General features: G+C 53.5%; 2 protein-coding genes across 5 annotated transcripts in view; one reads left to right on the top strand and one right to left on the bottom strand.

Moving 5' to 3' along the window:
* Positions 1-7,173, top strand: part of LOC107200385 (trifunctional purine biosynthetic protein adenosine-3-like) — a 25,121-nt gene extending 17,948 nt beyond the window's left edge. For both annotated transcript variants that reach the window (XM_015618816.2, XM_033517602.1), the window contains 7 exons: positions 110-259; positions 1,292-1,498; positions 2,276-2,410; positions 2,698-2,828; positions 4,331-4,472; positions 5,261-5,376; positions 6,467-7,173. In XM_015618816.2, the coding sequence (XP_015474302.2) occupies positions 110-259; positions 1,292-1,498; positions 2,276-2,410; positions 2,698-2,828; positions 4,331-4,472; positions 5,261-5,376; positions 6,467-6,745 (1,160 nt within the window). In that variant the 3' untranslated portion in view covers positions 6,746-7,173. The remainder of the gene's footprint in view (positions 1-109; positions 260-1,291; positions 1,499-2,275; positions 2,411-2,697; positions 2,829-4,330; positions 4,473-5,260; positions 5,377-6,466) is intronic.
* Positions 7,174-7,845: 672 nt separating this feature from the next.
* GART (phosphoribosylglycinamide formyltransferase, phosphoribosylglycinamide synthetase, phosphoribosylaminoimidazole synthetase) overlaps positions 7,846-10,476 on the bottom strand; it is a 34,829-nt gene continuing 32,198 nt past the window's right edge. For all 3 annotated transcript variants that reach the window (XM_015618802.2, XM_015618793.2, XM_015618783.2), the window contains 2 exons: positions 10,045-10,160; positions 7,846-9,017 (listed from right to left, as the gene is read on the bottom strand). In XM_015618802.2, coding sequence (XP_015474288.1) covers positions 8,835-9,017; positions 10,045-10,160 — 299 coding nt within the window. In that variant the 3' untranslated portion in view covers positions 7,846-8,834. The remainder of the gene's footprint in view (positions 9,018-10,044; positions 10,161-10,476) is intronic.

Below are 10,476 nucleotides of genomic sequence, written 5' to 3'. Positions count from 1 at the left end.
TGGCACTGGGTGGGATTTGGGGTCCCTCCAGCCCAACCCTTTTGTGATGTTTTGATTGTAAGCCCCTCCTGAGGTTTTAAACAGGACTGAGTGATGCCTTTGTTTGCAGGAGATGTTTTGCTGACCCCAGGGAAAATGTTCAGCCCAGCTCTGCTGCCTGTCCTTCGCTCAGGGCACGTGAAGGGCTGTGCCCCCACAGCTGAGGGGCTCCTGGGGGGCATCTCCAGGCTCCTGCCCGAGCACCTCAGCGCTGTCCTGGGTAAGTGTGGGACAAAACTCGGGCACAGCACGGCCTTGAGCTCCCAGCTTCGGTGTGGAATCCTCAGAAATGGCCCTGCAGAGGGGAACAGCCCCAGGCAGGTGCTTCCCAAGGGGCTGCCAAAACCTCTCCTCTTCCAAGTCATGAGCCCCACTCGTTGTTGGAGAAAGGAAATCCCAGAGGAGATTAAGGGCAGCACAGCTGTAGGACAAAAAAGGTGTTGGAGAAGATTGTGTGTTCCTCAGGACACCTCTCCAAACAAAACATTTTGACCAAATACTGAGGTTTGGTGGGAGAAAAAATTTGCACAATTTGCTACACACACACACACACACACACACACACACACACACACACACACATTTAATGCATTTTTTTGGTTGCTTCCCCACAACATGTGACATCCATGAGTAGGGCAGAACTTTTTCTGATGAAGCCAAAATTGGGCAAAGAATTCAGAAGTTTGAAATAGTAAAGAAACCATGTTCATGTGAGTGTAAAAATACAGTGGGAATGGGGAGAGGGAAAGAAAGCTGTCTGTGTGTTGGGTTGTATTTCTCTGGAATGAAATTGGAAAGGAAAGGAAAGAAAGAAATTTCCAAGGCCAGGTTGGACACTGGGGTTTGGAGCACCCTGGGATAGTGGAAGGTGTCCCTGCCATGGCAGAGGATGGATTGAAATGGGCTTTAAGGTCCCCTCAGGGTGGGCAGCAGCAGGAATTTGCCCATGGAAAGGGAGCTCAGGCCTTGGCAGGGGCTGCCCAGGGAGCTTTGCAGTGCCCATCCCTGGAGGTGCCCAAGGAAGGGCTGGACGTGGCACTCAGGGCTCTGGGCTGGGGACAAGGTGGGGACAGGTCACAGCTGGGACTCCCTGGGCTGGGAGGGCTTTTCCAGCACCAGGGATTCCAGGGATTCTGTGGCAGTAAGAATTGGTCTCTTGTGACACATCACTGTCATTGCAGATCTTAAATAGTAAATAATAAATATTAACAAACCTTTGTGCTGCCCACACACCAATTTCAATCTTTTCCAGATGCTCTCAGCTGGAAGATCCCTGAAATCTTTTGCTGGCTCTACAAGGAGGGGAACCTCTCTGCAGAGGAGATGGCTCAGAGCTTTCCCTGTGGCATTGGGGCCGTCCTGGTCGTGCAGAAGGAGCTGGCCCAGCATGTTCTCCAGGACATCCAGAGGCAGCAGGAGGCTTGGCTGATTGGGAAGGTGGTTGCCCCTTGTCACACAGGTGAGCAAGTGTCTTCGTGGGACTGAAGAGACTCCCTGTTCCAAAGTCTGTGTAGTTCACACCACTTTCCTGTTGTTTCACTAGGCTGGAGGCTTCTGGACACCCCAAAATCTACATTTTGGTATTAAATAAATGAGAAATGAGTTCTTGTTTCAGAGTGGCAGCACCTGGATAACCTCTTCCCCTCCCTGAGGCTTCAGGAAATCCCTGTGCTGATTGTTCCAAAAATCTGTGGATATTTCATCACACTCATGGCAATCAACTCCCCTCCTGTCCACCTCTCCCCAGCTCACACAGATCCCTGTAAAGGTTGAGGCCAAGCCACAGCTCTGCACAGCCATGTGTGGTGATGGTCAGTCTGAATCCTGGTGTGTCACTGACTGACATCCAGCAGGACATGAACCAAAAGCCCCCTGGCAACCCAACAGTTTGGGCAGCCAAAATGCCACCTCAGCTCCATCAGCACCGTGTTTGGTGTCCTTCTGCAGCATGAGAGGTGTAAAAAATGGGACTAATCCTTGAGAAGGCCATGCCTGGGCCTTTGTGAGCAACTCTGTGAGCAGGTGACACCAGAGACCAGCACAGCTCCTGGGATCTGGGCTATTCAAGCTCTGAATCCCTTTGGAGCTCTGTCTCTGCCAGCATAAACTCATTGCTGATACAATTTCTTGTTGAAACATTACAAATAAACTACAAATAAACTACACCTAAATACAAATAAAAGTCAGTTTAGAAGGAAAGGTAAACTCTAACACTTTCCTCGTGTGTTTGGGGCAGGTTCTCGCATTGCAGTGGAGAATCTTGCAGAGGCCCTGCAGCTGAGCAGCCCCCAGCAGCTGCTGAAGGACAGCACTGCTGAGATCCAGCCCAGAAAGAGAAAGGTGAAGGTGGCTGTTCTTGTCTCTGGAGCAGGTGAGCTGTCACTTGTCCTGGCACAGAGAATGTCCTTACACAGGAGAGGCTGGTTCAGCCATGCCCACCTGGCCTTTCTTTCAGTGGAAACTCCACACCCTTCAAACTCCGGGGTTTCACTTTGACTACAAGTCAAGGAGTTGTGTTGCCCTGCTTAAAACCTGAGTTTTATCAGTGCCCCCGCCCTCGGTGCTGTTTGTGGACAGGCAGATCTTTGTCTGAGCAGCCCCTGCCAGGGCCCTGGGTGCTGACATGTCCCCCCACCCTCTGCTCTCTCCCCGCTGGAGGCACGGCGCTGTCTGCGCTCATCGGCTCTGCCCGCGAGCCGGGCAGCTGTGCCCAGCTGGTGCTGGTCATCTCCAACAGACCCGGCGTGGAGGAGCTGCGGAGCGCGGCCCGCGCTGGCATTCCCACCAGGGTAAGGATTCCTTCCCTGCTCCCCTTTATTCCCAGCTGCTGAGCCCGTGGCTGGGCAGGAAATGCTTGCTGAGCCATCGAGGTTTCACTCTGGTGTGAAGCTTTCCCCATGGATCCGTGGCTGGAGCACAGAGCTGGGAGTCCTCACTGGGCTCTGCGAGCTTTGCCCAGCTGGCAGCGAGTGCTCCATCCCAGGGAAGGGATTTAAATGGATGATTTGGGTCTGGGATTGCAGCCCATGAGCCTCGAGCTTTGGCTGGAATCAGTCAAACTTCAGGTTCTGCAGAGCATGGAAAGGTGTTGTCTTCTGGGCTGATCCCTCCTTAAAATCACAGAATCCCAGACTGGTTTGGCTCGGGAAGGACCTCAAATCCCACCCAGTGCCACCCCAGCCATGGCAGGGACACCTCCCACTGTCCCAGGAGCTCCCAATGTCCAGCCTGGCCTTGGGCACTGCCAGGGATCCAGGGGCAGCCCCAGATGCTCTGGCAATTCCATCCCAGCCCCTGCCCACCCTGCCAGGGAACAATCCCTGCCCAAGATCCCATCAAATCCTACTCTGAAGCCATTCCCTGGCTCCTGGCCCTGCAGCCCTTGGCCCCAGTCCCTCTCCAGCTCTCCTGGAGCCCCTTCAGGCCCTGCAAGGGGCTCTGAGCTCTCCCTGCAGCTTCTCTCCAGGATAAAAACCCGTGTCTCACATTGTGCCCAGTCCCTTTCAGTGGCACCATACAAGTTTTCTCCTGCCTGTGGGCCACAAAGCAGCTCTTTGGGACAGGAATTTGTTCTGGTTTGTTCCACAAAAACCCCTGGCAAGGACCATCAGCATTGTCTGAGAACATTCCATGACTTGGGATGTCAAACGCAGGAACTCCCCCTTCTGACATCAAGTGGGTTTGAGCAGTTGTTTTTACAGCTGTGCACAGATGGAAATAAACTCTGCTAGAGGCTGGCCCTGCATGGAAGGGGTTCAGCAGTTCCTTCAGCTCCTGAGTCGGATTCATGTGACACTTTTCTGACTCATCTCTAAAGAAAAAATGATATCAAAAATCACTTACATTTTCACAGGCAAGAGCACAAAGGTTTTTTTTTGTGAGCCCCTTGTTTGAAGGTCAGGAGGGTCAGGGATCAGCACTCACCTGGGGGGCTGAAAATGGGAAGTGGGGTAGAAATAAAGGATCTCCTCCTCCCCTTTCCCAGAGGGTCTGGCCAATTGACTCCACCACCTCCCTGGGCAACTCATTCCAGTGCCTGACCACTCTTAAAAGGAAAAAATTGTTTCTAATCTCCAATCTGAACCTCTCCTGGTGCAATTTAGGGCCATTTCCTCTCACCCTTTAATTTGGGACATGACAGAAAAGACTGACCCCACCTCACTGCACCCTCTCAAATCATGGAGTACCCTGCTTGTAATCCAGTTTGTTCCTGTTTGTTCCCCAAGCAGCTGCTCTCAATCCCTCGGAGCTGTTTCCTTGATGAGGTTTTTGTTGTGTTTCACTGCCCCAGGTGATCGATCACAAATTGTACGGGAGTCGCTCGGAATTCGACAGCACCATTGACCGAGTCCTGGAGGAATTCTCTGTGGAGCTGATCTGTCTGTCAGGATTCATGAGAGTTCTGTCCAGCCCTTTTCTCCGGAAATGGAAAGGTAAGAAACTAAATGTAAAAGAGAAACTAAAGCAGGGGTGGTTGGTCTCACCAGGATTCCACTGTCAGAGTTCCTCGTCCTTTGTTTAAATCCCTGAGCCCTGCTGGCACTGCTGGAATTCCAGCAGGTGCTGCCCTGTGCTTCCCTCTGGCACTGGGGCTGTGTTGGGATTCTGTTTCCATTCCCTCTGGTACTGGGGCTGTGTTGGGATTCTGTTTCCATTCCCTCTGGCACTGGGGCTGTGTTGGGATTTTGTTTCCATTCCCTCTGGTACTGGGGCTGTGTTGGGATTCTGGCTGAGGATTGCCAGAGGAACCCCTCGTGCTGCCGCAGCAATGGGGGTGTGGGGTGGGTCTGTGCCTTCCCAAGGAAAGAGTTTGATCCCATCCTTTGCCAGGGAATTGTGCTGAACTCAGCCCCTGCAGAGAAAAAGGGGAGAAAGATGGATTTCTCCATTCCCAGGAGGGATTTCTCCCTCCCGTGGTGCCCTGCATCCCTGGCACAGCTCTGTGTGTGCCCCAGGTGAGGGAGGGGTGAGCAGTGGGTTATTAAAGGGGGGGGCAGTGACTTAGTGCCAGCTCCTGAGCTCAGGAGTTACTCACTGTCATTAACCTGGACAGGCTCCTTTGGGAATGTTGCTGCACCCGTGCTCCTGGAAGAGCAGAATTCCCTCAGATCAGAGCAGTACTGCTCAGGCTTTGGACTGCTGATCATACATCATTTTATTTTTAAGGAAATTCAGTTCAAATTATCTTTTTTTTTTTTTTTTTTCCTTCCCTCACACACAGGGAAAATTTTGAATGCTTCTCCATCACTTTTTCCACTCGTCAAGGATGGAAATGCCCATCAAGAGCCCCTGGAAAGTGGATTAAAAGTTGCAGGCTGCACTGTGCATTTCGTCCTGGTGAGTGGCCTCAGAACTGGGAAGTTAGGAAAATTTGGAAATTAGGAATTTGCTTTTTTCCTTTCCTTTCTGGGGACAGAAACAGGCAGAGGTAACAGGAATCGTTACCAGTAAAGAACAGAAAGATTTGGGGTTGCTTGAAGCCCTGGTCTTCTTCCCTTGCAATTTGGGGTGGGGCTTTTCCATTTCTCCTCCTCCCAGAGTGTGCCAGTGATGCCTGAGAGGCCCCTGGAGCAGAATTAAAGGATTAAAGTCAGGATTTATTAAAAGCCCTTCTGAAGATGCACCTTAGGCAGTGCAAGAGCCCGGCCATGGCTACAGCCAAGATGGGCCCCGGGTCAGGAGTTTCACACTTTGATAAATTCTGGTCCATTTCCACATTGGGTTCATTGTGCAATTCCAGCCTCAGGTGATGCAGCCCCATCCTCCCAGATTCTCTCCTCAGTTCTCTGCTGGCTGCACTTTTTGGGCCTGGAGCTGCAGCGGTGCCCTTGGCTGTGGGGCTGGGAAAGGATTGTTGTGTGTGCCTGGGCTGGGAGGAGACCCTGCTGACACTTTGTGTGGAGTTCAGCCACACTCTAAGGCAGTGCCGAACCTGGAAATATGAAAGCCGAGTCTCTCCCGCTGCAGCCCTGCGGCGCCGGGGCTGCCCCTCACGGCACCGGAGCTGCCCCTCACGGCACCGGAGCTGCCCCTCACGGCACCGGAGCTGCCCCTCACGGTGACAGGGCTGCCCCTCACGGCACCGGAGCTGCCCCTCACGGCACCGGGGCTGCCCCTCACGGCACCAGGGCTGCCCCTCACGGTGACAGGGCTGCCCCTCACGACACCGGGGCTGCCCCTCACGGTGACAGGGCTGCCCCTCACGGCACCGGGGCTGCCCCTCACGGTGACAGGGCTGCCCCTCACGGCACCGGAGCTGCCCCTCACGGTGACAGGGCTGCCCCTCACGGTGACAGGGCTGCCCCTCACGGTGACAGGGCTGCCCCTCACGGCACCGGGGCTGCCCCTGCCGCACAGCCCGAGCCCTGCGCTTCACCTCAGCCCTTCCCCAGCCCTTCCCCAGCCTCCCGAGCGCTCTGCCCCGCAGGAGGAGCCGAGTGCCGGGGCCGCGATCCGCCGGGAGCCGCTGCCGGGGGAGGCGGGGGCCGCGCTGCGAGAGCGGCTGCGGGAGGCCGAGCTCCGGGCCTTCCCCCCGGCCCTGCAGCTCGTGGCCAGCGGCGCCGCCTGGCTGGGAGCCCATGGAAGAACCTGCTGGAGACGGGGGAGCCACAGGCTGAGCCCTGAGGAGGAGGAGCAGGGACACGGAGCGTCCTCTCCCGCCGCTGCGGAGCCTCAGGAACACCAGGGGCTGTGGGCAGATCCTTGAGGGGCTCTGCTCGTTTTCCCTCCCCTTCCCTTCTCCGTCTGCTTCTCTTGGGTGTCTCGGTATCCCAAGTTTTTGTTCCCTGCCTCTTCCCTGAGCTCACAGCTTTCATTGCACCCCCTTGGAAAATCCATGGTGGGAGCCAGGTTGGCTTTTCAGCTTTGGAATTGCTTTGTTCTGTTTTTAAACCTGTAAAGGAGAAAATGTGCTACATGGATAAGGCTGTAAAACTGATCTGATGCTTTCAAGGGGAATTCATCCTTCCAAGGGATCCATTTCTGTGGCAGAGCAGTGGGAGTTTCCCAAAGAAACCACAAACACAACCTGCTGCTGCAAGAGTGGGACAACAAAGTCATGGAGCAGCTGGAGCCTGTCCAGAGGAGCCACAGAGCTGCTCCAGGGCTGGAGCCCTCTGGAGCCAGGCTGGGAGAGCTGGGGGTGCTCAGCTGGAGAGGAGAAGCTGCAGGGAGAGCTCAGAGCCCCTTGCAGGGCCTGAAGGGGCTCCAGGAGAGCTGGAGAGGGACTGGGGCCAAGGGCTGCAGGGCCAGGAGCCAGGGAATGGCTTCAGAGTAGGATTTGATGGGATCTTGGGCAGGGATTGTTCCCTGGCAGGGTGGGCAGGGGCTGGGATGGAATTGCCAGAGCAGCTGGGGCTGCCCCTGGATCCCTGGCAGTGCCCAAGGCCAGGCTGGACATTGGGAGCTCCTGGGACAGTGGGAGGTGTCCCTGCCATGGCAGAGCTGGGAATGGGTGGCATTTGAGGTCCCTCCCAACCCAAACCTTGTGTGACCCTGTGAAATCCCCTTTCACATCAGCCTCATGTGGCAAAATATCAGAGTCTGGATCAAGGTGCCTGTGATGGAGATGGGTATTAGATTTAGAACAGATGCTGGCCTCTCTGGCAGTAATCCAACTGCTCTCATCAATAATTTGATATTGATTCCCTGCACAGGCAGTGATTTCATCCCTCCAAGTCTTTATTTCCTCTGCTTTCCCTGGCTGGAGCTGTGTGGCCTCCCCACTGACCCATGGCCCCCACACCAGTCCCTTCCCTCCTCCCCCCTCCAGCCCTGGGAGTTCAATTCCAAGGAAATATTTGTAGATTGAATATTTTTTTTTTAACTTTATTAGGCTTTATTTCAAATCCCAAAGGAGGTTATGCCAACATGGGAGTACCATCAGGATATCAGAGCCCAGAATAAAATCAGCTTTCTCTGTGTTAAAGGGGAGTTCTAAACCACCTCATCTGCTTTGTGTGTGGGAAACCTGATCTTTTCAGTAAGAACATTAAAATGGTTTCATAACTATATTAAAATATTAAAAGAAAACCCCAAGTGTTGAGCTGCACAAAAACCCTAATTGTTTTCCAAATGTTCATAATTCCTGGGTGTCCCTCAGTGTTATTCCAGGTGAAAACACTGGTCCAAGAATAAAGGCACTTCACAATTCCTAAGGAATGTTTCACAAGCCAAGGTCATGTTTTGTGTCAGGTCCTTCTGCTCATGTAAAAAAATAAAAACCCAAAGCTGAGGGGAATTCATGGGAATTCACATGGGAATGCTGAGGATAAAAGGGGCAGCAGACACTGAATCCTGCTGACATCTGACAGTCAGCAGGTTCAGGTTTGGAAATGACAGGGTGTGTCAAGGGCCTGGACTGGACAAGATCCACCACCATCAAACCAGGAAGCAAATGAAGAACAATCTAATAGCTGGTGTTTTGGGAGGCCAGTTTTTCCTGGTTTGATGAGGTTTTTAGAGTGGAGGTTTCTGCTTTCCTCTGTCTCTTCCACTGTAGTTTCCCTAAGCAACAGCTCCCAGCACAAGGAGGGTTCCCCATTAGGGAACAGCCCTGACATCCCCCAGCCCACCCCAGGGCCACTCAGACCCACCTGGCTGCGTTCAGGTGTTAGGAAACAGATTGAGAACCAAAAATGTTGAACCAAGGAAATGATTAAAACTAGGAAGCCCCTACAGGAGCCATTGATGCACCCTCTGGGAACGGCCCCGAGATTCCCACTGACGGAATTCCTGGGATTTGAATCCCTGACCCTGTGAGGAAGGTGAAGGGCACAGCCAAGGCCACCCTGGATCTACTTCCAGCAGATCTTGCCCGCCTCTCCCACGCGCACGGCCCCGCTAGCCACGAGCTGCAGGGCGGCGGGGAAGGCCCTGTGCTCAGCCTCCTTCACCCGCTCGGCCAGCGTCGCCTCCGTGTCCCCCGGCTTCACCGGCACCGCCTCCTGGAAAATGATGGCTCCGGCATCCACCTCCTCCTGCAACAGCAACGCCGCACGTTGGGGCTGGCATTTGGGATTTGGGCTGGGGCCTGGGAAGGGCTCAGAGGGAAAAGGAGGGAGGCAGAACACCAGGGAGCAATGAGGCTATTCCAGAAAACTCCATCAGCCAGGGACAGGAGGAGCTGGGCTGGGCAGGACATTGAGTCCAGAGGGGGAATGAGCCTGAATGAAGCTGGGACAGGGATCCAGATCTTCCCTGGAACAGTGCTGGGGCACATCCCTGCTTGTCTCTCAGGAGCTGCCACACAGAGGAACCCCGAGTCATGGCATAGAGAAGAATATAGTTGTCCCTTCTATATGGAGAAACAATTCTACTCTTTCCAATAGAAAGCAAAATTCCTGAGACAGATTTCAGCAGCAGAGGGAGAAGGGAGCCAGAGAAGAGACCTTTGGACCCTGAGAAGTGGCCAAAGGAGAACAAATGATCACTGGCCTGAAAAACATGACTCTGAAGCTGAGAGATCTCTGCCCTTTCTTTACTTAGGGTCTGAGCAGTATAAATTGTCAAGGGTTGATTCTGTTCCCACAAACACCAGATCACTCCTTAACAAATCCTGTGCCATTTCCAGTGGGGTCTTTTTTTTCCTTGTTTGTTTCTATTTTTTCTTTTTCTTGAAAGCAAGAAACAAGGCAGGTTGTAGGATAAAATCCAGGAAGTTTGGGCCATGTCTAACAGAGCCTTTGGCTTAGCCAAGCCCTTACATTAACTATTCCCCCACTCCAGTAGGTGCAAGACAGCAGGGGATGCTTAGGGAAAAAGTTTCCTTAGGGAAAACAAACTCCTGGCAGATTATTCATTTTCATTCCTTCTCCAGAGTCAGCAAACACTGGATGGTCCCAATAAAATCTCCATACAAAGTTCTGCACACAGAGGGCAGGTGATCAAACACAAGGGTTTAGGGAGTTCCCAGCAGGTGAAAATGCTCCAGCTGAAGGATTACAGCGAGCCAGGGAGGTGCCAATGTTGGAAGGGGAGGATTGCAGGGGTGCAGGGGGTACTCACAGCCACGAAGTGCACGGTGCAGCCCGTCACCCTGACCCCGGCCTGCAGCACCAGCCTGTGCGCGTGCGCTCCCTTGAAGGACGGCAGCAGGGACGGGTGGATGTTCAGGATTTTCCCTGGGAAGGCAGAGCTGAGGTTATTGCCTGTTAGCACTGTTCAAAGGGCAATAACCAACAGAGGAACAAAATCATTTGTGAGCACGGTTTTTCACAAGTTTTGAAGATGCTTGCAGCCAGCCAGCCCTGAGCGCTGCAGTGTCTGTGTCGGGAATCCCAGAGTGCAGTTACAATGAATGGCTAAACACATTTCTGTAGGGATTAATAATGACTAATTGGCTGATGGAGCTGTCCCTTCCCTCAGCACCTCGTCCTTCTTTGATCACTAAATCCCTGGTGCTGGAAAAGCCCTCCCAGCCCAGGGAGTCCCAGCTGT

Source organism: Parus major, chromosome 1, assembly GCF_001522545.3.
Source record: "Parus major isolate Abel chromosome 1, Parus_major1.1, whole genome shotgun sequence".
Lineage (NCBI taxonomy): Eukaryota > Metazoa > Chordata > Aves > Passeriformes > Paridae > Parus > Parus major.
This window is presented reverse-complemented; position numbering and strand designations above follow the sequence as displayed.